This window comes from Geotrypetes seraphini, chromosome 2, assembly GCF_902459505.1.
Source record: "Geotrypetes seraphini chromosome 2, aGeoSer1.1, whole genome shotgun sequence".
Lineage (NCBI taxonomy): Eukaryota > Metazoa > Chordata > Amphibia > Gymnophiona > Dermophiidae > Geotrypetes > Geotrypetes seraphini.
Window position 1 is genome coordinate 430,974,624 of NC_047085.1, and position 27,689 is coordinate 431,002,312.

Here is a 27,689-nt window from a genome sequence, read left to right on the forward strand (position 1 = left end):
TAGTGTTAGTGACACTGTAGCAGATACAATATGCTGCCTCAGAGCCTCAGCTTTCCCTGCAATGTTGATGTATCCCTCCCCTGCAGAACAGAAAGTTTAAATAAGAGGAAGAGAATTCACACCATATGTGTCACAGCATCACAGAGAAGGCATACTGTAATTGCTGCAGTGTCATTACTATTACTGGTGCAGTGATCAAGGCAAGAGAGTAAGACTGTCAGATCATGAGAAGGGAGGAAAAGGGAGAATTACTGGAACCGCAAGGGAGGGAGAGGGACATTAGAAAGACACTGGTACTGCACGGGAGGGGAGAGGAGAGGAAAGATGCTGGACCTGAAACTGGGGAAGAGAGAGATTTGCAGGTGCTGCTCTTCTGGACCGGCGCTTGGAGAGGGGAAGAGATGGAATGAACAGACAGACAAGAAAAGATGCTGAACCCAGAAGGAGGAGGGAAGTTATATGGACCAGCTTGGGGAAGGGATGAATTAGAGAAAGATTGGGCTTGAGGGAGTTAAAGAGAGGGGGAAGGGAGAGACAGGAAAGATGCTGGAGAGGATAGACACTGGATTTGCAACATGAGGAGAGATGAATTTGCAGATGTTGCTCTGCTGGAAAGGGGTTGAAGAGGGAAGGGAAGGGATGGAATGGACAGAGAGACAAGAAGAGATGCCAGACCCAGCCTTTCAATGCATCATATATTACAGAATGATTTTGATGTAACTGAATGTGTGAAATCATATTATATTACAAAAAAAAAAATCAACTCTGCCACACATGCAATTAACTAAAGCCTAAAAAAACTGCAGCAGGTGTGAAGTTAAGGTAAGTTTGGTATATCCTAAGGGGCTCATTTTCAAAAAAAATGCAGGTGTCTAAAAATTGGCATAAACCAGAACTTGGGCATCTTAATCACTAAAACATCCAAGTTCTGATTTTCAAAACCCACTTTCTGGACATCTTGCAAGGCATCCTAGCCACTGTATATCCAAAATTCAAGGGGGAGGGGGAGGGGGTTGTTGGAGGCATATTATGGATGGGCATTGGGTGTGCTTAGACTTGGACATCTTGCAGCGATAGTCAAACCTCTTCCAAGATGTCCGGAATGGAACTTAGATGTCTGGAGCTAGACCTGTTTTAAAAGCATTTAAGTGCTATAAAGATACCCAAACTGAGCAGATGACCACTGGCGGAATTAATTAATGACCCCCCCCTACACACACACACTGTGGTCACTGACATCCTTCAACCCCTCCAAAATCTGAATGAAACATAGTTGTTTCTAGAATAGCAGTATCTGGTATGGGAAATCCTAATAGAGCATCACACAAATGTCTTAAGAAGCCTGGTGAGTGGACTAGTGAGCCATAGAGAAGAGGACCCAGGCCCATAAGCCACTTTAACCACTACATCAGTGTCCTGAAAACATTTGTGAGCTGTGGCACACTACCACCGCAGTTTGAGGCACCCAGAAGTGCGCGGACATCGCCGTGATGTCACATGCATGTATGATTCACTACTTAAAATGAAAAAATGGTCAAGGACCTCTACCATGTAATATACAACACACAAAATATAGGTTCCTTATGCAATTGGTTTTGAATATACCTCGAGGGAAAGACCTCAGATGCCTGCACCAACCACAGAATATTTAATTCTTAGACTGGTTGAAATCAGCAGGACAGGTTATCTATCATCGGTCACAAAACCCTCTACACACCGATTACCACCTTAAATTTCTGGCATCTGAATCGCTTTTACTTTATAGAGCGCTTGGTGTGTAAAAATGAAGTGCACTTATCTGTTTAAAGAGTAAGGCCCGACGGGACCCGTTTCGCCAGGCTAATGTGCATCGATCAAGAGCCGAAAAATGAGCGGGGGGGTGATCGGTGTATGAGATTATTGCAAAGAGAAGCCAGATGGATTTTCCAGCTCAGCACAGTAAAACCTACTGGTCTGAACGTGAATATTGGCTGGCATGCTTTTTTCTAGCTCTTTCTAATGTTTGCATTTCGCCCTTGATGACGTCATGATGGAATGCTATGAATACGCATGCGTGGCGTTAGTTCGCCTCCGGCGCCATTTTTTGAAGTGTGTTCATGACTGAATACAGTGAGTACGATTTCACAGTAAATTGCAGAGACAATTGGATGTTTGTTCTGTTGCCTGATTGTTGGCTCAGCACTTGTCTTGTTTCTGTTGTTTCACAGTGGTCAAAAAAGTTCCCTGACGAAGCCATTAGCCTGGCGAAACGGGTCCCGTCGGGCCTTACTCTTTAAACAGATAAGTGCACTTCATTTTTACACACCAAGCGCTCTATAAAGTAAAAGCGATTCAGATGCCAGAAATTTAAGGTGGTAATCGGTGTGTAGAGGGTTTTGTGACCGATGATAGATAACCTGTCCTGCTGATTTCAACCAGTCCAAGAATTAAATATTCTGTGGTTGGTGCAGGCATCTGAGGTCTTTCCCTCGAGGTATATCCAAAACCAATTGCATAAGGAACCTATATTTTGTGTGTTGTATATTACATGCATGTATGATGTCATCATGTCAATGTCCATGGGTGCATGAAGGCCTCCAGATGAACCCTAAGGTGCCAGTGGGGGGTGCCAGTGGGGAAGAGGGCCAGCAAGAAGGAGAGGTGCTGGCACCCGCTGATTGCCTACAGGACATGCCTCTTGCCGCTCAGGAGGAAGTTGGTTGGTTGGGCTGAGAACCCCTCGTACAGTCTAGCATTGATAGAGAAATGATAAGAAGTAGTAGAAGTGTTTCTTACTTGGTGGTGTGTTGGTGTTGTGATGCCTGATGGAGTTGTAACAGGGTTGCCTTTTCACACTTAAGATTATTGTTTGTTGAGTCCTGGGTGTTAGGACTGTTTTAATACAGTAAGGTTCTGAGAGTATTTTTGCATAAGCTTCTGCATAGTGTTTTGCAGTGGAGGGACGGTTTATTGGCCTTACTGAGGTGACATCAAAACATTAATATAATTTTAGTTTGTCATAACGTCAGACATGATCTGATGGCTGAGGGCAAGTGAAATGTGTAAGAGATAAAAGAAGCAGACTTTTTAAAATCTGCTTTAACTGAATTGCTTAAAAGCTATATATATTCTTCTGAATGTTTCACTGTTTAATGATCTTGCCTGGTGATTTTAAAGACGGAACAAAATGATTAGAAAAAAAAAAAAAATTGCCAAGCAACAAAGATAAGAAAAATGATTTATTTTCATTTTAGTAATAAAAACATATAATGATTCTAAATGTTGTGTGATCGTGGCACCGAGGTATCCCCCCTCTTCAAACCCAGCATGCACCCAAAAAGAGGGAGGAAAAGCAGTATAGAACCAAAAGGTACAAATCAAAACTGCTTTTGATACTTTCACTGGCATATTATATGTTGTGTGTCCTCGTATAATTTGTTAACAAAATAGTAATTAAAACATGTCAGTTCTGAGAATTTAATTCTGCTGTCTATATTTGCCACTTTATGATTATAGAAGGAAATGTGAAGGGGGACACTTTATATGATTAAAAATTTTAATTGCAATTAATCGATGTGCAGCCCTAAAGTGTATATTTCTGGCATTAAGAGGCATAAGAACATAAGAATAGCCTTACTCGGTCAGACCAATGGTCCATCGAGCCCAGTAGCCCGTTCTCACAGTGGCCAATCCAGGTCACCAGTACCTGGCCAAAACCCAAGATGTAGCAATATTCCATGTTACCAATACAGTGCATGCAGTGGCTTCCCCAGTGTCATTCTCTAGGAACTTGTCCAAATCTTTCTTATAACCAGCTTCACTATCCGCTCTTGCCACATCCTCTGGCAACGCGTTCCAGAGCTTAACTATTCTCTGAGAGAAAAAAAAAATTCCTCCTATTGATTTTAAAAGTATTTTCCTGTAACTTCATCGGTGTCCCCTAGTCTTTGTAATTTATGACGGAGTGAAAAATCGATCCACTTGTACCCATACTAGCTCTGTGGCCGATGTATGTGCTTGTGCCTAAATTATAGACCCCCAATATATATGGTATATAAATCATATATCTTCACACCTCATTCACGCCAGTATTTTTAGAAGAAGTTCAATCCTCAGCAAGGCCACCTTCCCACTCAGTGTTCACTCATAGTGGGCGGTTTTATACCTCAATTTGTCATTAGATCATTTATACTTTAGTTTTATTCATTTTTAAGTTTCCTTTTTCATTTTATTTTTATCTTAAATAATTTTAACTTATAAATATTAACCAAAAATGGTTCACTTAGCTTTGTTTAATTTAACTTCTGATCTCAGTTCACAGAAAGGGGGAGATAACCGACACGTTTCACCCATGTGTTACCAGCGGTTTTCTCAAGGCTATCACTCTCTCATAACACACACTCCATTCTGAACAGACCAATTCACTCTCCAGAAATGCTAAATTATAGGCATATATTTCACCATTTAGACTAGTATTCTACATATACTCCCCCTTTTCTACTAAACCGCGATAGCAGTTTTTAGCACACAATTCAGAATACACTCTGAGACTCGTCTATTCATTGAAAAAACATGATCACATTATTGAGGCATTCATCAATTCTCATTGGCTTCCAATCCAGGAAAGAATACAATTTAAGTTCTACTGTGTACTATAAATGGAGACAGCCCAACCTACTTAAACGACCGCCTCATCCAAACCACCTCTACCAGGCTTAGAAAAACACACACCCCATTCACTTACCCCCCAATCAAAGAAGTAAAACGGAAAAAACTATACAACAGACTACTGGCCACTCAGGCAGTGAAGATAGACAACCAAGACTCCAACCTATTGACAACAACCCCAGACTACAAGATGTTCAGAAAGGAAATAAAAACTATACTCTTCAAGAAATCCCTTAATAAAGCTTAATACCATGATAAAGCTTAACCCCCCTCTTACCATCCCCTCCCTAACTCCAGATCCTACTTTTCCCTCTCTTGGAAACCTTCTCTGATCTAACGTTGTAACCCTTCTTCCATAACTCTTTTTGTAATCCGCTTTGAACCGAAAGGTAATGGCGGAATAGAAATCTGTAATGTAATGTAATGAGCTGTGCTGAATGCTGTGTGCTGCTCCCGCCACTCGTAGGAACTGTATGAGCGCAGGGCATTCAGCGCAGCTATCACGGTTTAATAAAAGGGGGGAGGGGGGATAATGAGGTGTAGTATGTATATCATCTCCATCCAGCTTCATTGCAAGCCTATGCTAGCATATCTGTACCTTGGGGACATACTTTTTCATTAATGACTCTTAACGAAAAACAAAACCAGGGACAGTGCTGCAAGTTATTTATTCATCTTCCACTGTCATTTATATCTCCTTTCCCAACTGATTATTAATCAAGTCACTGCAACAATAGCCCTCAGCTGGGGTCCACACAACAGAGCTCCTTCTGGAACCTGGCAGGCACAGGCCTTAAAACTCACCAGAAGATGTCACTGTTGTATGATGGCTATTACTTCGTTCCCTCTATCTGTTCTAGTAGGTCCTTTTAACTGTGACAGCCTCAGGATTACTGGTGCCTGGACAGCAGCTGTAATTTGTTAAGTGTTTATAGGCCTGGCAGAAACAGCTGTTACGAACATCAGCATTCATCTGCACAACATAGCCAGAGGCCTCAGAATTATTGGCACTAGGATATTAACCTCAGAAGTTTGGCAAAGGTCCAGCTAATTCATGAGGTACAACAGTTGGACCTATTCCCTTTGACTAAGACCAATCTGAATTTTGAATTCATAGTAAATTACACACTTTGACTATTTTTTTTTCTCTTTTTTTAAGTCACCATTTGAGGCTTATTAAGATGGCAGTTTTATAAGCCATTTCATATGCAATGTTATATGCACTCAAGTACTTATAACATTATCCAGGGGTATATGCACATTAAATTAGGAGCTCTGAAAAGATAGTGCCTACTTATATACCATATCCCACGGATTCTGTATGTGTTGCACAAATATGAGCATGGATCCCCGTTCTGCGCATAAACTAATTAGTCAACTAGGTGCTAACAATCAATTTGTGGAATTAACAAGCAGTAATTAGGAGTAATATGCATGCCTAAATTTCATAGCGGGCAACTCCAAAAGGGTCGTGGTCATGGGAGGGGCATGGGCAGGTCAAGGGCATTATCAGGATTTCCTTCAATGCTATGGAATATCTGCATTTGTGTGCCTACCTGCCATGAGTTCCTTTACATGTGTAGGTCCCTTGGAATGGAATAGGCTCCCTGTGATTATTCCATATTGGAAGAACTTGCATGTATTTAAGAAAATGTTAAAACGACACCCATTTTGTTTGATAACAGCAGCCTGTTGAGGTTTCAACACTTGGACTCCTTCATATTTTGCTGGTTCATATATTTTTTGTATGCATTTTTTTCCTTGCCATGCTTCCCTGTTTTCCACAGCTTCTTTCAGTTGCTTGATGTTCATTCCTGTGTCATTTTTGATGGTATCAAGCCAATGGGCTTTTGGTCTCCCCTGTTTCCTTTTACCACTGACCATTCTGAGTAGTACTTCCTTTTCTAGTGAATTTGCCCTCATCAATTGTCCAAAATAGATCAGTTTCTTGTCTTCCAGGGACAACTCTGGGTTTATATGATGAAGAACATCTTTGTTAATGATCCTAGCTGTCTATAGGATTCATATGACTTCTCCAAGTAGAATATAAATTAATAATCGTTTAGGCTTCCTGAACCATGGGATGATTTTCCAAGGGCTGCTGAGCAGGGATGGTGTGCATCTATCAAAGAAGGGAAGATGTGTCTTTGCTGGCAGGCTGGCTAATCTACTTAAGAGGGCTTTAAATTAGAAAGGATGGGGCAGGATAATCAAAGCTCCCAGGTGAATATAAGCCCTCAGGTAAGTAAATCACTGAATACCTCTACACGGATGGGAAAAGGGGGCAATGTCTAGAAAGCAGTATATACTAATGCTTGAAGTATTAGAAACAAGATTCTGGATCTAGAAGCTGTGATGGAAGAAGAGGGATTGGATACGGAGACGTGGTTCACGGAGAACCATGACTAGGATATAGTTATACCGGACTATAATCTGTTCAGGAAAGACAGGGTAGGAAGAAAAGGAGGGGGGAGTAGCCTTATATGTTAAAGATCATATTAAAGCCACATAACTGCAAGTGGCCGCCTGTCCGATTGCCGGCAGGAGGGTGCCCAACCCCTGCTGCCGGAAGATGCCCACTCCCGACACTACCGATCACCAGCAGCTAGCTGTAGCGAACCTCGCAGGCTGCTCTGCATCGCAGTAGCACATTCCCTCTGACGCACGGGATCACGTCATAGGGAACATGCTACCAATGTGCAGAGCGGCCTGCGAGGTGATAACCCAGAAGGTGATTGGCAATGCCCCTTTATGTTATGGCTTACAAAAACACAAGAATATCTTTTTCCATCATTCTAGATGTCTTTCCTGGAACTCTGGTCTCAAGTAGTCTGTGGGATCAACTTGACCAAAAGTCTTGCATCAGCTGGTCTTTGACTTGCAGGGACAAGAGCATACAAAGAGTCTTTATTTAGAACTGGCATAACTCTGTACAGTTTAACTATAGCAAAGGTCTCTGAATTGTAGAGAACTAGGCACTGCAGGTTGATGACATACATCTACAATACCACAGGAATACTTAATCTATCTCTATAATGCATATTTTATTTGGCTGGGGCACTTATCCCTACAACTCACCTTGAGCTACTTCTGAAAAAGATGTGAGACAAATCTAAATAAATAAGTCAACTAACCAACCTAGTACATCTAAATGTAACTCACTTTGAACTCAATTCTTGTGATGTGTTGTGATTCATTGCTACTTTGCAGCCTTTGTACTTTTGTTTTTGTATTCTCTGTTGTGTATCTTTTGCAGTGTTTTGCTTGCCAATAAAAGAAATTTACAAAAAAAAAAAGAAAAGGTTCAATAAAGAGCAACCAAGATGCTAAAGGGGATGGAACTCCACTTGTATGAGGAAAGACTAAAGAGGTTAGGACTCTTCAGCTTGAAAAAGATTGAAGTCTACAAAATCCTGAGTCTGTAGAACGGGTACAAGTGAATTAATTTTTTACTCAATCAAAAATTACAAAGACTAGGAGACACTCAATGAAGTTACAACCAATAGGAGTAAATATTTTTTCACTCAGAGAATAGTTAAGCTCTGGAACGCGTTGCCAGAGGATGTGGTAAAAGCAGTTAATGTAGCAGGTTTTTAAAAAAGGTTTGGGCAAGTTCATGGAGGAAAAGTCTATAATCTGCTATTGAGAGAGACATGTGGAAGCCACCGCTTGTACTTGGGGCAATAAAGGGTTCAAGTTTATTAGGTGTTTTATATACTGCCTATCAAGGTTATCAATGCGGTTTTACAATCAGGTCACAATCAGAGTCACAAGGATCTAAGGCCTGAATCTATAAATGGTGCTTAGGTTAGGTGCCGCTAAGAACCCTAATCGCTGATACCCAGTGATGCCTAACTAAAATCCGTACACAACTAAATTATTTTTTAATTAGTTTAATGGTGTGCTAATTGACCATAACAACAAAAGAAGAGGCACAGGAGATGTCAAAACCAACTTACAGTTACATATACTTTATTAATAGTTTGTCCAAAGTTCAATAACAAGTCCTTGACATGCAAAATAAATGTAGTCCCAACTAGGTTCCAAGTTTTGGTGACTTCTTCGCGTTCCTCAGAGGACAACAAGGAACTTGTAATGCTCTGCAAATGTTTTGCTTTAACGCATTGGCGTCTCTATTCAGAAAAGAAGCGCCAAAAGAGTTTAAGCACATACATGCATAGGTTATAAAAATACATCTGCAGCAAAAAAGCACAAAGGACCTCAATGAACAGGGATTTGTCTTTATTGATCCAACAGGAGCCATGTTTTGGCATACAACACCTGCATCAGGGGTCGGCCAATGAGTAAAATGTGATTACCAAACTTTGGGGATCAGAATCAGTCCTATAGACAGAGCATAGGGAGCAAAAGTAACATAGGACAAAGAGATTACTCTCTGTGCTCTAGCTTTAGGACTGATTCTGATCCCTGAGATCTAGTAATCACATTTTTCTCATTGGCCAACCCCTGACGCAGGTGTTGTATACCGAAACACGGCTCCTGATGAGCCAATAAAAACAAATTTCTATTCATTGAAGTCATTTGGGTTTTTTTGGGGTTTTTTTTGCTGCACTGTGTTTGGCGTGTTCTGTCCCTCTTTGTGCTGGTCATAAAATACATCTGCAAATTATGACTGTACCGTATTTTCACGCAAATAACGCGCACCCGTATAAAACGCGCACACGGGTATAGCGCGCAGAAATCACGATGATATGTACAAAAACTTTGGTATACCGCGCTCACGGATATACCGCGCATGCTGCCCGACGCTCCTTTCGCCCGCCCTGACTTTCCGACTCTCCGTTCACCCCCCCTGACTTCCGTGCACTGTCCCCCCTTGAAGGTCTGTCCCCATCCTGAAAGCCTGATGCCCCCCCCCCGACGTCCGATACATCCCTCCCCCCGAAGGACCGCCGACTCCCCAACAATATCGGGCCAGGAGGGAGCCCAAATCCTCCTGGCCACGGCGACCCCCTAACCCCACCCCGCACTACATTACGAGCAGGAGGGATCCCAGGCCCTCCTGCCCTCGACGCAAACCCCCCTCCCCCCAACGACTGCCCCCCCCAAGAACCTCCGACCGCCCCCCCAGCCGACCCGCGCCCCCCCCTGGCGACCCCCACGAACCCCCCACCCCCCTTCCCCGTACCTTTGGTAGTTGGGCCAGAAGGGAGCCCAAACCCTCCTGGCCACGGCGACCCCCTAACCCCACCCCGCACTACATTACGGGCAGGAGGGATCCCAGGCCCTCCTGCCCTCGACGCAAACCCCCCTCCCCCCCAACGACCGCCCCCCCCAAGAACCTCCGACCGCTCCCCCAGCCGACCCGCGACCCCCCTGGCGACCCCCACGACCCCCCCACCCCCCTTCCCCGTACCTTTGGTAGTTGGCCGGACAGACGGGAGCCAAACCCGCCTGTCCGGCAGGCAGCCAACGAAGGAATGAGGCCGGATTGGCCCATCCATCCTAAAGCTCCGCCTACTGGTGGGGCCTAAGGCGCGTGGGCCAATCAGAATAGGCCCTGGAGCCTTAGGTCCCACCTGGGGGCGCGGCCTGAGGCACATGGTCGGGTTGGGCCCATGTGCCTCAGGCCGCGCCCCCAGGTGGGACCTAAGGCTCCAGGGCCTATTCTGATTGGCCCACGCGCCTTAGGCCCCACCAGTAGGTGGAGCTTTAGGATGGATGGGCCAATCCGGCCTCATTCCTTCGTTGGCTGCCTGCCGGACAGGCGGGTTTGGCTCCCGTCTGTCCGGCCAACTACCAAAGGTACGGGGAAGGGGGGTGGGGGGGTCGTGGGGGTCGCCAGGGGGATCGCGGGTCGGCTGGGGGGCGGTCGGAGGTTCTTGGGGGGGGGCGGTCGTTGGGGGGGAGGGGGGTTTGCGTCGAGGGCAGGAGGGCCTGGGATCCCTCCTGCCCATAATGTAGTGCGGGGTGGGGTTAGGGGGTCGCCGTGGCCAGGAGGGTTTGGGCTCCCTTCTGGCCCGATATTGTCGGGAACTCGGCGGTCCTTCGGGGTGGGGGTGCGAGTGGTCCTGCCGGGGGGGGAGATGTATCGGACGTCGGGGAGTCGGCCGGGCAAGAGGGCTTGGGCTCCCTCTTGCTCCGATCGTGGATGCGGGTGCGGGTGGGAGCGCGTGCGAGCGGTCGTTCGGGGTGGGGGTGCGAGTGATCCTGCCGGGGGGGGGGGGATGTATCGGACGTCGGGGAGTCGGCCGGGCAAGAGGGCTTGGGCTCCCTCTTGCTCCGATCGTGGATGCGGGGGCGGGTGGGAGCGCGTGCGAGCGGTCGTTCGGGGTGGGGGTGCGAGTGGTCCTGCCGGGGGGGGGGATGTATCGGACGTCGGGGAGTCGGCCGGGCAAGAGGGCTTGGGCTCCCTCTTGCTCCGATCGTGGATGCGGGTGCGGGTGGGAGCGCGTGCGAGCGGTCGTTCGGGGTGGGGGTGCGAGCGGTCCTGCTGGGGGGGGGTGAATCGGGCGTCGGGCGGGGTGGGAACTATGTTTTAAAACTTTTGTATACCGCGCTCACGCATATAACGCGCGAGGGGTATGCGCGGTAGGTAAAAACGCGTATAACGCGCGCGTTATATGCGTGAAAATACGGTACTCATGTTCCATCCAGAATCTGCCCCTGAGCACACCTCCTACAAAAAATGCATACTGGCTTGCAATGTGTGCACTTCCCATTTGCATACCTAAAACCACATTTTAAATGTGAAAGGTATTTATAAAATTTACCTTCTTGAAATCTGTTACTGTCTTGCCCTTTTCTACCTGCTCCAGGAGAGTCTTCCAGGCCCTTTCTGTTACAATATTTCTTTCCTTTCCATTGAGTTTCACTGCAAATCTTTCATTTGTTACTCGATTTACTTATGAAATACTGTATGTACTCACCCTCAGCTTGTCGTAAATGCAGCTGTAATGTTCTTCAATGTCCATCTCCAAGACTCTGACTCTAATTACTTGACTGGCATTAACGTTAATTACCCAAAGATAGTTTGATCTGTGAGGATAATTTCTGGGCCAAAGTGGAGAAGCAATTTGTCCACCAGTTCCCACAATATTGTTTCCAAACACTGAAACAAAATAAAGGAAAAAGTACCCATTACTCATCATAACTAATTTTAAGAAAGAACCCAGTTAGAGAAGTTATTACATATCTGATATACCGCCCATTATTAGATCATTATCATTAAACACAGGCAGCAGCATAACTAGGGTGGGATGAGCCTGGCCACTGCCCTGAACATGGCCTCAAATGCTCCAGCTCCCTCCTTGTCGCTGCCACCTCCCCTCACTTCATCTTTCTTAAAGCATGAGGGACTCTTATTCAATCCCACACTCAACACCAGTGGTGGTAGCAGTAACAGGGGAGTTCTAATATGGCGTTAAACATTAGGTGCTACTTTAGTATGGAAAAGCGCTCTTAACAGGTGCAAGGTGCTGAAATGGCAGATCCGTAGGAAAATGGCAGATCCGTAGGAAAATATACTTATGTGCCCTTTTATAGTATAGTGCCTAAGTGTTTCTGTGTGGCTCTGCAAAGGGGGGCATGGCCATGGGTGGGAGGAGGTGTTCCCTTAAAATATGCACAGAATAATAAAATAGCGCGGATCTGCACCCCGGCTTGCACACTGGGTTTCATACATGGTTTCAGTTGGCATAAACTCCTCATGCACAGAGTTGAATGCAGATCCCAGTGCTATGCGCTAATCTATAAAGAGTGCTAATCCCAGAATGCCCATTATAGAATACCATTTAGGCCGGATTCTCTCTAAACAGCACCGTTATTGGCGGCTGTCTTAAAAGCAGCTGCCGATCGCGCCATGTAGAGAATTGTGCCAGGGTTTTCAAGGCATACATTTTCGGCACCTGCCTTTGACATGAATCACACCTACATAGGTGCTTTACAGCGTCTAATGTCACTTCTGGCATTAGCCACACCTACAGCGGCGTTAGGCACTGTAAAGCGCCTCCGGAGGCATGATTCCGGTTCCATTTTTGTAGGCGCTGGTAGATGCTTTGAATTTTCTCTGTCTGCTTTTAAATGACGTTTTGGATTTAGACGATGGCAGGGTGCCTACTGGTGCTTAAGTTAAGGCGCTCTTTATAGAATAGGAAGGTTAGTGCCAATTTTGAGCGCCATTTACTGAATCCAGCCCTAAGAGGGCACAAGGTTGGAGCCAGTGTGTGCTCATAGGCTCTGCCTCCCCTTCATATACTCTTCTTTCCATTAGACAGCCTATATATGAGGAAGAGGTGGTTTTTATGAGTGTATTATGACTCACACTCCTTTTTACAGTCCTCCACCAACTAGCCCTAGTCCAGGGGTAGGGAACTCTGGTCCTCGAGAGCTGTATTCCAGTTGGGTTTTCAGGATTTCCCCAATGAATATGCATGAGATCTATTTGCATGCACTGCTTTCAATGCATATTCATTGGGGAAATCCTGAAAAAATATGGCTCTCGAGGACCGGAGTTCCCTACCCCTGCCCTAGTCCCAACAGTTGCTCCCACTTCCAGAGCTGTAGGATGAAATGAGGGGAACAGGAAGGTCTATGAGGGAGACAGAGAGCGTAGGAAAGGAAAGATAAAAGCCTCTAGAACAGTGGTCTCAAACTCAAACCCTTTGCAGGGCCACATTATGGATTTGTAGGTACTTGGAGGACCTCAGAAAAAAAATAGCTAATGTCTTATTAAAGAAATGACAATTTTGCATTTAGTAAAACTCTTTATAGTTTATAAATCTTTCCTTTTGGCTAAGTCTTAATAATAATATTGTAATTTAGGGCTAAAGAGACAGATGATCAAGAAACAGTTTTATTTTACTTTTGTGATTATGATAAACATACCGAGGGCCTCAAAATAGTACCTGGCGGGCCGCATGTGGCCCCCGGGCCGCGAGTTTGAGACCACTGCTCTAGAAGGAAGGAAAGTAATGAATGAACAAGCAGAGCATTGAGAAAAATATTAGTTATGCCACTATATACAACTCTCTCTAATGCTGAATAGCCTTTTTCTTTTAATATAAATATTTTTAGTCAATAAATACTGTCCAGAAATGCTAACATTTAACATCAAAGAATGCAAAACAGACATTTGACAATTTGTTAATTTCAAAAGAACTTAAAATAAAATGGTGTAGTAGCTGTGACAAGGCAACCAGAATTGCACACAGTATTTGAAGTGCAGCCGTACTATAGAGCGATATAGGAATTATGATGTATAAGGTTTAGTAAACAAAGCCGAGGTGGTATTGTGAGCCATGCTCTTTTGAGCGACTGTCGGCCTTCCCCCAATTTCTAGTTTAAAAGCTGTTCTATCTCCTTTTTAAATGCTGATGCCAGTAGCCTGTTCCACCTTGGTTAAGGTAGAGTCCATCTTTGCGGAATAAGCTCCCCCTTCCCTAGAATGTTGCCCAGTTCCTAACAAATCTAAAACCTTCCTCCCTGCATCATCACCTCATTCATGCATTGAGACCCTGGAGCTCTCTTGGGTCCTGAACATGAACAGGGAGCACTTCTGAAAATGCTAAACTGTGAGTAACATCAACATAGCTTAAGATAATTAAATGCTGCTTATTAGTAATACAAAAGTATGACAACTAAATATGCAAAAATTCTCATTGAAATTCAAAGCAGTGGTAAAGAAAATGGCAAAAAAAGTCTAAGGGGTTACTTTTTTTTTTTTGCCTCATCCTGTATAGCAGGTACCCTGTTACAGAATTAGCTTCCTTGAGGGAAATTATATAAATAAGCACTTAGAATTAGGCACCTAGAGGGTGCTATTATTAGCCAAGGTGCCTACTTCCCTTCTTTAGAGTAAAAATGTGTGTATGTGGTTGTATGATCACTTATGCCAGCTATGAGCTGGTACAAATGTTCACTGTAAATGCCGAAGATATAAATGTTTCCACTGTAGCAGGGACAAAGTAACTAAGGAGTCAGAAAAACGATTTGGTAAATAAACAAAGTAGACTGACTCTGTATGTTAACACAACCCAAGAGCAGAACCTGCTATGCAAAAATATAGCTCAGAAAAATGTAACTCTAAAGAGGGAGAGGCAACCCCCTCTTAAGAAAAGAGTTTTATCTTTTAATCATTGCTTAATAAATGCAAAAGCAAGTCCCACTCAGGGATGTGAGTTGTAAAAAACTGAATAACTTAATGTAAAACTGTGTGTTTTCAAAAACTTTTAAACAATTTCAATGCTTGCATTCAGGTTGACACTGGACACTTGTATAATCAAGAGGTTGAAAATTAAAGGTACTTATCAGGGTCCCGACGCGGCCCCGTTTCAGTATCTGCCTCAGGAGATTCAGCATTGTTGTGACGTCATGACGTTCTGCACGTCCGGTTTCCCGCCTTTTTGCCAGTTTAAATACCGCGGCGGATGCCGGCGTTCTGTGTTGCACAGAGATGTTTCATTTCTAGAACGGTATGTACTGCATTTTGCTCCTGTCCCTACGGTTAGCCGTAAGCTTTTCTGAAATGTGCATGGGTTGGGGCTTTTGAGTGTTTTAGTCCACATCTATTGCATTTTAACTTGTCTGTTTTTGCATTTCAGACACTTTTTGAATTTTTTCAAGGTTGTTACCATATCTAGTATTCATCAGACGGGGTCTCCTGAGGCAGATACTGAAACGGGGCCGCGTCGGGACCCTGATAAGTACCTTTAATTTTCAACCTCTTGATTATACAAGTGTCCAGTGTCAACCTGAATGCAAGCATTGAAATTGTTTAAAAGTTTTTGAAAACACACAGTTTTACATTAAGTTATTCAGTTTTTTACAACTCACATCCCTGAGTGGGACTTGCTTTTGCATTTATTAAGCAATGATTAAAAGATAAAACTCTTTTCTTAAGAGGGGGTTGCCTCTCCCTCTTTAGAGTTACATTTTTCTGAGCTATATTTTTGCATAGCAGGTTCTGCTCTTGGGTTGTGTTAACATACAGAGTCAGTCTACTTTGAAGATATAAATGTAACTTATAGCACTGTAAAAAACAAAAGGAATTGACCCCAAAATATCCACAAAGAAGAAAATCCAGAGAAAACCCAAAAAAAACCTCTGTGGAGTGACGATGTTCCTAAATGGACTTTATTTGAAAGTGTCAAAGTTCGAAAGGTACACTGAAATCATCCACATAAAATAATTCCATCCACATAAAAATAAATCATCCACATAAGAGCCTTAAATGACCTAGTCCACTAGGGATACAGGACCCAACACGGTCCGCGTTTTGACAAAAAGTCTTCTGCAGGGGTCCCTGGGGGTCCTATAAAGGTGAGTACGTGGGAAACAATTGTGTGGTGAGCCGGAAGTGAGACACTGCTTGCATTTGCATTTGGAGCTTTGACACTTTCAAATAAAGTCCATTTAGGAACATCGTCACTCCACAGAGTTACTTATAGCACTGTACACATTACCCTGTACCAGGGCACCAAAAATCTAGATGCCTGCAGTTACACCAGCTATAGAGCTGAAATAAGTGCCAGTGCCCACCCGCACTGTTCCCTCTATGCTGAGCAGGAGTCCTCCAACTGCACTGTTGCCAGTAGGGGGTGGTGCTTTAATATTGTGTTTTCAAGGACAGGCAGTCCTGAAGTCCTGCAGAGCTTGTTTGTCCCTCACTATTGAAAATATGATAGTGAAACAGCACCCCCATTGGCAGGACTGTAAGTGGAGGATTCCCACTCAGCTTAGAGGGAACTGTGAATTAACAGCACATGTAACTCACATATTCTATAAGTGGCACATCTAGAAGCTATAGCGCCCCTGCGTCTCCCAAGCCCCACTCACGCAAATGCCTCTCTTGCATTTGGGTACTATGTCACTTTCACTTTGAATCCAGCCAGCTAACTTTTTAAGCATATGCATTTAGGTTAGTTTATGTTCTTAGATTTAGAAATTCAACATTACTTTTTATATGCAATAATATACCTCCTGACGAGCGTGTGGCGCAGTGGTTAAAGCTACAGCCTCGGCACCCTGAGGTTGTGGGTTCAAACCTACGCTGCTCCTTGTGACCCTGGGCAAGTCACTTAATCCCCCCATTGCCCCAGGTACGTTAGATAGATTGTGAGCGCACCGGGACAGACAGGGAAAAATGCTTGAGTACCTGAATAAATTCATGTAAACCGTTCTGAGCTCCCCTGGGAGAATGGTATAGAAAATTGAATAAATAAATAAAACTACATGTTTAATTTTCACATGAAAAAGTACTCACATACACACACAGGTGGAAATGTGCATACTGTACTTTCTCAAGGGCAGAATCAAAGACAAGGTATACAGTACATATACTACTACTTTGATTGTTGGGTCATCTGATACGTGAGGATTATTTTGTAAAACTGTATGTGTAGTTTCCAGGATGTGCAGTACTTACAGTGAGAGAAAGTGGCCCTAAATCCAAGGTCAGTAACTGAGCCGTCAGAGACAAACTTCACCCACAGGATGTGTGCAGCGACTGATGTGAAGTTGTCAGGTAAAGAGCTTCCGCAGAATTTTCCCACCAGCTGTCCGGTGGCATTTCCTTCTCGAATCTCCACATAATCACTGACACAGTTCTCACTGCTCTGTAGCTGGAATGCTCTGTTTTATTAACAATGCAAACACAAAAACATTTTTAGTAGATTAGAGATGTACATTTCCTAGTTTGCATTTGGTTCGCTGATTTGCTATCATTTTCTTTCTTTACTTGGCTCTTAATATGTGTATTTGAACAGATTCCAGACCACATGCTCAGAGGGCCTAAGAAGACCTCACACCGTGGGATCAGAGATTTAGATTTTGCGAGACATGAACCTAAACAGTCTGTAGTTTTGCCAAAACCTGTATAATAGTCTACAGTTTCCATGTTATTACAATAATGAGGATCACCTTTATTCAAAACATCATCTATATCGGTGATATTCAACCCAGTCCTCAGGGACCACCTGACCAGTCGGGTTTTCAGGATATCCACAATGAATATGGATGACAGAGACTTTGAAAACCCGACTGGCCAGGTGGTCCCTGTGGATTGGGTTGAATTCAAATGACAGGACATTTATGAAAATCAATCATGTAATAGATGGGTATTTACTAAAGGGCAAGGCAATGATGAAATTGTTAAGGCTTTGTGGTCAATGAATTCCGCACTTCCTTCAGGTCTTAAAGTTTCAAATAGGCATCGAGAGTAGACCAGAAGGACATGTGGATCCCATCACTACATTTCTAGTTCAAGAAATGCACGCCAAAGTCCCATGGTGGAAAACCATATTTCTGTTTGCTGAGGCTTGTGCTGTTACTTCTAATTTGGTATCAATTGAAAGCAGCAGGCCTTTCTGAGATGTCATTTACTTTGATGTATCTTTTTAAAATTTATTTTAATGAAAGCTAGCTTGCCCTCTAATTCAGAAGTTGAAAATCTAAGATAAGGTTATGCTTGCTAGCATAGGGGTCTTTTTACTAAGCTGCAGTACTCCATATTTTGCTGTGTTAGGTACACAATAGCACCCATCATAACTTAGTAAAAGGATCCCTTGGTATACAACCCAAAAGATACTTCCTCTACATGAATATACAACATTTTTGCCTTGAGAGATATATAATTCAACATGTGCTTAGAATGTATTCCACTGTCTTTCAGTGTTTCACCAAGTACCACAGATCTTTGCTGACATTTCCAATCAAGCCAGAGTGATTTGAGTGAATGCAATTTCACCCGATGTTTATGTATTTCTGGCTAACAAATATATCCTTAATGAAAGTTTCATTACAAAATTAACTACTGTGGAAATGTGGTATTCTTACTGTATATACAGGAGAGATGCATACAAACCTTCTTAAATATATCTTCACACATAAAAGTTCAGGTTCACACCATTTATCCTAATTATTAAGTGAGAATATAATAAGAAGCTAACGTAAAATAAGAAACTCCTTAAACCTTATTTAATTATTTCAGACCTTGAAATCAACCCAATCATTTAGATTTCCAGTTGTAGTCAGTAAAATGAAAAGAAAAAAAACCCCTCAGACAAAGACCTTTTACAACTAACTCTGGAAATGTTTATCCTTCTAAATTTTGACTTTGCCACCACCCTCTCATTCAGGCTTGAATGTCTCCATATGTCTACAGTTTGAAGAGCTCACCACAGAATGGATCCAGCTAGGCATCTGCTTACAGTTTGCCATGAATCAGAACTAGCACTCCCCACTTATAAAGTGAAAGGGATGAAAAATAAGAGTATAGAAATGTAGATGCTACTCTGTGACATTATCCAGTTGAGTTGCTGCAAACCAGGCACCTCTCCCACCACATCCTTTCACTGGCTCTGCCACCCACAATTTTTTAAAAAAATTTTAATATTTTGACGGCATTGCTGTTACAAGGCTTATGCTGTTCAGAGTAAAGCATGTATCACTGGTGTTCTGTGCCTCAATTTGTCAGCATTTAGAGGACCATTCGGCCCAAATGCTAATTAAAGGAGATAAAACCATGGGGACATTTCGATGGAGGAGCTCTTTTCGGGAATGGACCATCGCACCATGACTTTCAGGATACTTAAAGTGAAATTTTAATCAATCTGACAGCGTAGGACTTTTGAAGTTAAAATGATTAGGTATTTTGGAATTAACATGAAAGGACTCGAGAAAGATCTGGGCTTTTTGATTCATTATGAGTCATAAAATTCTACTGCCACAAATGTGGGTAGCTGTGTTAGTGAAAGGAAATTAGGGGGTTGGGGAGGGGGAGGTGGCTGGTCTGCAGTGACTCAATTGGACAATGCTGTAGGCTAACCACACAAATTTCTTTCCTAAGATCTTTTCATTCCCTCTGGTTTGTAAGTAACCTGCTGGCCACCTATCATACTCTGCTAATACCAGCTCTCACCATCAAACTACTACTGGAATGCATTTTGAGGGTCACTTACATTTTCTTGCGAACTCACATTTCCTCACTTTGTTCTGACATGCGGGAGTGTTAGTTTCCAAGTTCAAAATGTTGATCATTTTACCGTCACATACTTCGAGTAGGGGGACTGAGCAGCCTAGGTGGGAGGGGAAGGCATCTTGACCGATACGCGATGTACTGCCGATAGTATTCAACTTACCATCCCCATCATGTTTGGCTGCCTATATGGTTGACATGGTGGTGACTTCACAACCAGCATTTAAAAATGGGTGACCCGAGCCTACATGGAGTGGTGGGCAGGACTATGCTCACTTTGTTGGACAGGCTAGATTAGAGAATGACACAGGGACAAATTTTTCCCCATCCCGTCCCTGCAAGTTTTGTCGCTATCTCTGTCCCTGCCCCCATTCCTGCAAGCTCAGCCTTAACTGCACAAACTTCAAAACACAAATGATTTTAAAGTGTTTGAGGCTTGTGCAGATGAGGACAGAACTTGCAGGAATGAGACAGGGACAGGAAAAAAAACTCACCAGGACAGGATGGGAAAATGAACTCCCGTGGGGATGGGGAAAAATTTGTCCCCATATCATTCTCTAGACTAGATGAACCATGAGGGTCTTTTTCTGCCGACGCTCCCGACGCATAGAGTTCTTATGAGCATCAGGAGCAGCGCGGGTCATTCAACGAGGCTCCCGACGCTAAAGCCGCTAGCGCGGTTTAGTAGAAGAAGCCCTATGTTAACTCTAAAAAGCTAGTCAGGAAATATACTAAGCTGTTCAAGGTTCACCATATATATTTTCAGGTCACTATGTGGATTTTCCTTCTTTATGTGGAACAAATAAATTACCTGCTAGTGCCAATATCCACTGGCATTAGTCTTAAATTGACACAGTTGCTCCTAGATACCAGCACTAAACACAGTACTAGGTATTAAAATACTGAGTATTGCTCCCATAATCTCACAAACCATGAAAACAAAGGTTAAGACTTTCAAATAAGAAACATTTTTATGTCAACCTATTTTCTGAAGGAAAATAAGGCTTATGAGTTTTTATGTCTGTGTAGAGGTGTCCCCTCCCTTAATAATACATGTGTTTGATGTCCTTTCCACCCCAGCTTTATAGGACATGTTACAGGGGACATGAAGACTCTGGGATTATTTTTCTTTATTAAATAATTTTACTTAGACCTATGCATAGGTATGTACCAGAGAGGAATCATCTTTAGTTCTTCAGAAACAAACATAACATTTCAGGATTCAAGCCATCACCCAACAAGTTGCACATGCTGTATTCTTTTCTGTATTCAGTGTTATTCAAAATCAGTAAAGTCAGTCAATTAGCAGCTAGACTATCACAGCTGTGCAAAGGTAGAATTAATTATTATCTTTATGACATGTCTTACTCTCTGCCCTAATATGTTGTGAATATAGTCACAGACTGAGAATAAACTAGAGGGTATCAAAAGAGTGATCTCCTGTATTTATTAATTGAAACGGTCTCATGTTTGTATAATTTTGAGTTTCCTGTCAGAAGACAGTATTTCCTTCCTGCAGGACCATCAAAAGCAGAACAATATGTGGAAAATCAATTTACATGAATGAAAGCTGAACCCGGTTTCCAGGGGAGCTGAGAATGTTCCAGATACATTCGACGTTTGGTGGGTAAGCATCTGGATAGCTGGGGCTGTTAAAGGCTCCTGTCTCCATGTGAAATGTACCCCCACATGCTGGAATAATAAAAAACAGAAAAAGGGTTGGAAGGATACTTCATGTAACCACATTTAATATAAGTGATGATAAATAAATTATTCTAGTACAGCATCCTCCTCAATATGTAAAGACCCATTTTAGATTTTGGAGAGGGGAACTGAGATGTCTAGGTCAAAGTTTACATTGTATTTTACAATGGCTTTGTCAAACACAGAGCCTTTTGTAAAATGCCAAATGGATGTTGAGAAATAACAAGGCATGTCACAAGAGAGCAAAGATTTTAAAAAGCTACACATTAGCAAAAAGAGCATCCTGCTGTCTCCAACTGTGGATGGTGCTCCTGACTTCCTTTCATCTCCTCACTCCCAAATCCATTCTTGTGCCAGACACCTTTGACCTCTCATTGGCAAATCTGGAAGGATTGTTCTCTTTTGGGATCATTAGAGTTAGAATGCAAGTAAAATCTTCAAAAAGTCCTTCTTTTTCATGCAGTGGTGAGATACATACCGTGTTTCCCCAAAAATAAGACCTACCCCGAAAATAAGCCCTAGCAGGATTTTCGGGGTAGGTCTTAATATAAGCCCTACCCCTAAAATAAGCCCTAGTTCCCTGATTCGCTGGCAGTTTCCCTTCCCTCTTTCACATCCCTTGTGCAGCAGAACCTTTGAGCGAGCACCGTCCCCCCCCCCCCCCCGGAGCATCCGCACCCGCTGCACAACTGAATCCCCATCCTTCTTCCTTCCCTCCCATCAGAACACTGCCGCGAGTCTTACTTACCTCCTTAAGCAGCGTCGGGCCGGCAGCATGCTAAACAGGCTGCTTCGGCCTTGTTACTGTAACGCGGCAGACTGAATTCATGAGCGGACAAGGCCGAAGCAGCCTGTTTAGCGTGCTGCCAGCCCGACACTACTTAGGGAGGTAAGTAAGGCTTGCGGTGGGTTCCCGATAGGAGGGTGGGAAGAATGGGGATTCGGCTGTGGGGCGGGGCAGGGCGGTGCTCGTTTAAGGGTCCTGCTGCACAAGGGATGGGAGGGAGGGAAGGGAAGCTGGGCAAGGGTCCTGCTACACTAGGGATGGGAGGGAGAGTAGGATAGAAGCTGCATATGTGGGGGAGAGAAAGGAAACAGAAAGAATTGGGGTGAAGAAGAGGCAGGGAGAGATGATCATGTACATACCCCAAAAATAAGACCTAGTGCCTTTTTGGGCCTAAAATTAATATGATACTGTCTTATTTTGGGGGAAACACAGTATTTCTTTACATCCCTCGTGGGTTAATAGGAACACCTGAGCCCCCCAGCCACATGATGGTCCTACATTGTATTCAAATCCAGCCACATAGTGAGGTCCCTTAAAGCCCTGTTTCCTATAAAACAAGGAGAAGTGAAGCCCCTGTGGTCCTTTTCCTACCCATCTGTCCTCCAGGTTTGCCTCATACTAATGTTTCTTCTGAAGACTGTGCTCCTAATCCCTTCAAAATGAATATTGCTATGGAATAAGCCTAGGGAGATAGAAAGTGTGTGTGTGTGGTGGGAAAGGGGGGGGGGTGGGAAGGGGGGAGCTGAGATGAGTTTCGGTATCAGTCAAAGCTGCACAGGTATTTTTGGCCAAATATCCAAATTGAACTTCAGGTTGGTTTTGGTGACAAATTCAAATTTTGGTCAGCCTCTGAGTTAGAAATATGTGGGAGGCAATTATATAACTGGACACCTTGAGATGGGCGTGCCAATGCAAAGTATTGACTGTCAATTCTATAACAGTATCTGTTTGCCAAGATGCCATTATAAATTGCTTATAGAATTGTCTCAACTTCCAATTTTGGTGGCAATCGGTTTGTACCATTTATAAATTTGAAGCCAATATTAACTCAAAGTATATATAAAATTCTCGCTTTGGTAAAATCTGGGAACCCATCAAACACTATGTAACTGCCTGATTGCCCAATTTACTGTAGTAATTCTCTCTTATGCCTATGTGAGAGTATGGGGTGGGTGGGAGGGTTTAGGGAATATCACTGTTGTAGATCACATTTATATACAGTTTTGTATTCTCCTATATTTGGAGGGTTGTTTGTGTAATATTGATACAAGAATATACGAGGGCTGTTCAAAAAGTATCAGACCTTTATTCATAAAAAATACTTGTATTCACATACAACAATCTTATACTAATCTCCTTCAAAGTAGTCCCCTTGGGCTGCTACACACTTCTTCCAACAGTTCTGCCACTGTCGGAAGCAGTGCTAGAACGCCTCTTTTGAGATTGCTCGCAACCGGTCTGTCGCATTCTACATGATGTCTTCACTTGACTGAAATCTGGTCCCTTTCAGGGGCATACCCATAAAGTCAGGACTCATCGCCAGTGATCACTGTGCTGAGGAAGTTGGGATCACTGTTCACAGTCTCCAGCATGTCCTGTGTGATCTCCAAACAGAGTTGCTTCTGCTTGATCGTTAACAACTTTGGCACAAACTTCGCTGAAATTCTCCTGAAGCCCATATCCTCAGTCAAAATGGAATGAATGGATCCAACGCTGATGCTCGCCTTGCCTGCAAGTTCTCTGATCATGATTCGATGATCCTGCATCACCAGGGTCCTCACTTGGTCAATGACGATCTCATTTCTGGATGTTGAGGGCCTGCCAGAATGTGCTTCACTCTCCACTGATGTGCGGCCATCTCTGAAGCAGTTGTACCACTCCTTTATCCGTGTGGTGCCCATTGCTTCATCCCCGAAGGCCTGTTGAATCCTGCAGATCGTTTCCAATTGGGAATCACCAAGCTTTACACAAAATTTAATGCAGTAGCATTGTTCAACTTTTTCTGTCATTTTGTCAAAAATGAAAATCGGATGGTGCTCATTTACATTTTGTCACTCATCGGCGGTCTGCCGGCAACTGACAGCTTCTGTAGGTAGGAAAAAATTCAAGCATGCACATTAGGGTTGCCTACATACATGCACCAAACCACGCCTCCCTAGCTTTATTAGTTTATGCAAGAAAAATTAAGGCCTGATACTTTCAACAGCCCTCGTATATTGCTTTCTGCTTTTGTGTTCAAAAATGATGAACTTAAAAAAAAGAATTGCCTCCAACAGAGAGAAAAAAAAATCCCACCATGCTGTGCAGCCAGCATTGTCAAAAAGGGCCTCATGCAAATTCTCTATTATAAGAATCCAGAAAAATGTGTCTGTTGACAGCTTGAAAGAGCTGAGGAAAGGAGTATTTTTATTCCTATTGCTCAGTCACTGCTGGATATGCTAAAGCAGGATCGTATGAAGTGACTTACCCAAGGTTACACAAACCCAAAGATTCTGCAGTGTATTAGACCACGCCTTCTTTCTAGCCCTTATTTTGAATTTATATGAAAATGCATTGTGGCATTTTCAGACCTTGATTTTATCCATTGAAATCACTGCTGCACATCCCCCAATGCACTAAGATGAAGTTATCAGAAATTATTGCTGCTGAGAAACAAATGAAAATCGTTATGAAAGATGACTTTACCTTGGCTTCTCCAGCATTCTCATACAGATGGGATATCTGATTCCACCAGCATTCAATGAAAGTTCTTGCAAAAACATCGTACCTGATGATGAGGCTGTATATGTAACCCGGAATCCTTTTGCAGAGCTGAATGTATCGGAGACAAAGTTTAGCACCAGAGCGTTGCCAAAGGATGTGACAGGATGCGGCAAAGTGGAGCCACAGTAACGACCTGAATGGCAGTAATGAAGAAAAGCAAATGGAAAATGAAAAACCACCTCATAACTGCAGGGTTCAAAATCTGATTATAGAGACTTGTGATGCCAAATCCCAGCTGAGCACTGAAATTGGAGTATATTTTAAAATGACCTAGTCGTAAGACCCTTCAAAACATTTTTTTCCAGGGATGTTTAAAAACAGACCCTTAGCTTTCCTTTTTTAAATTCATATCATAAATGCCAAACTGTGCATTACACATAGGTGTATATGAACTTACTTTTGATAATGAAACAAATAACAAAGAGAGTCCGCTTTGCACAAATCCATGGAATCCATAGAAGGAGCAGAGTGAGCTCGGTCTTCAAACGCACCACACTTTAATAGTAACCAATATAGAACATACAGAGTGTCATCTAGACATACATACTGTAGGACTCGACGCGAGTCGTGTTTCGGCACACAATGCCTGCTTCAGGAGTCCAAAAGGCACTGGACAATGCTGTAAAATTAGTCAATGACCTTGGGTATTGTATCACACCTTACAATAAAATGCCAAGAGCCGTAGCGAGCTTCACTCCGAAAGCTGTATGTACTATTAAAGTGTGGTTCGTTTGAAGACCAGGCTCACTCTGCTCCTATGGATTCCTTACTTTTGATAAGCAATCATATACACTAATAAAATGGTCTCAGTGTTGACCAAAGTCACAGTCGTTGTTTCATAAATGGCAAATCTTTGAACGCAGCTTCAAATTTCTCTTTGATTCAAATTGTGTTATCAACCCTTTGAATCTGGAAACTTTATGGAGGTAATTTTATATAGTCATTCCTGGCCCATAAGCATGACAATGATCTCTTCTTACCCAATGCAATACAAATAAAACTTATTTTCCACCATGTACCCAAAATGGCCTTAGATGGATTACAGAGAAGAATAAAATGGCATTCCTAGATTATACAATCAATTTTAAAATATTATTTAAACAGAGAAATAGTTCTGAAAAAGATAGGCTAACATCAGATGAAGACCCCAGGATTACTGAAATCTGCCCCAAAGACTACAAAACAGCAGTGGTCTGCAGAGAAAACAAAAGAGGAGGAGGTCTAGCCATTATAATCAGAAAATCACTTAACATTAACACAATAGACAAAATATCCACTCCTTACATGGACCTTCTAGCATGCTAGCTCTCAAGCTCCACACTAAAAGAATCCATGACATGCATACTATGCTATATAACACCAGGGAACTGGAACACTGCAAAATTGGAATTCAAAGATTTCTTATACCGAAATTCACTATTGACCCCATACAACCTTATCCTACATCTCAAAGATCACTCCTCCAAATAAGTAGAAAACCTACTATCCTTTCTCGAAGCCTTAACATACAAGATCCTAGACCCACAAACCACCCATGAAAAAGGTCACCAAATAGACATCGCAGCCTTCATGACGCATCAGCCCCTTCCAGATATTCAGACATCAAATGGAAAGTGGTCTCGTTCACTATGGTCAGACCACTATATATACTCCTTCAATATCATCTGGGCCAAAAACAAATCTAAACCAAAATCCCAAAAACTAACCTACAACTCACGTAAACATATTGACCCCTCCAAATTCTGGTCAAAAACAGATGAATTAATCCAAGAATCTAACCCCAAAGACTTCATTTCACAATGGAGCAGCCTAAATAAAGCCACCTTAAATGAGCTAGCCCAAATGCAAACAAAAAACCAGAATCAGCAGACGATCTGACAAATGGTTTGACAACGAAATACTCCTACTCAAAAGGCAATGCAGACGACTCGAAAGAAAATGGTGGAAAACCAACCAAGAACCCACAAAAATTGCATGGAAAATACTCAGCCTACAATACAAGCTACAATTAAAAGACAAAAGGAAGACATACTACACCAACCTAATAGGCAGAAAAACCCAAGACACTAAAAAACTATTCCAAATACTGAAAGAACTCACAGACACCAAACCTTACCTGGCCACTGATAACACCCCACCCCCTTCAGCCTCCACACTAGCAGAACACTTCAAAAATAAAATCACACATGCCAGGACCAACCTCGCTGGAAACCCAACTCTCCTAGATGAGATCACTATAATCCCCTCAGACAAAGAATCTACAGCAGCAGATAGAACCTGGTCCTTCTTCCCCACTATACAATGGTCAGACTTCAACAAACTCTACAAAAAATACAGTCATGCAGCCTGTGACCTAAACCATTACCTCCATATCTACTAAAAAAACGCCAGTATCAAATTCCGCTCTCTCCTCCTACAATGGATGCAAACACTGCTCACAGACCTCGCGAAATCATTGTCACCCCTATCCTAAAAGACCCTAAAGGAGTAACGGATCAACCTTCCAACTACAGACCCATAGCATCAATACCACTTTACGTCAAAATAATGGAAGGCCTAGTAGCCAAATTCCTCACTGACTATCTAGAAGACCACAACATTCTCCACCATACACAATCTGGCTTCAGAACCAATTATAGCACTGAAACACTATTAGGATCCCTCCTGGACACAGCTAGACAACATCTCAGCACAGGAAAAAAAATATTCCTCATACAACTAGATCTATCCGCGGCGTTTGATCTGGTTGACCATAACATTCTTCTACAAATTCTGGATGCAATTGGTATCATAGATAAAGTACACACATGGTTCCAAGGATTCTTACCATGCAACCACGAGAAACCTAAGACA

General features: G+C 42.9%; 1 protein-coding gene across 2 annotated transcripts in view; it reads right to left on the minus strand.

Annotated features, from left to right (window-relative positions):
• CUBN (cubilin) overlaps nt 1-27,689 on the minus strand; it is a 494,825-nt gene that overhangs the window by 176,214 nt on the left and 290,922 nt on the right. For both annotated transcript variants that reach the window (XM_033931276.1, XM_033931275.1), the window contains exons 35-38: nt 24,841-24,969; nt 21,142-21,274; nt 17,033-17,238; nt 11,538-11,719 (exon numbers count right to left, since the gene is read on the minus strand). In XM_033931276.1, coding sequence (XP_033787167.1) covers nt 11,538-11,719; nt 17,033-17,238; nt 21,142-21,274; nt 24,841-24,969 — 650 coding nt within the window. The remainder of the gene's footprint in view (nt 1-11,537; nt 11,720-17,032; nt 17,239-21,141; nt 21,275-24,840; nt 24,970-27,689) is intronic.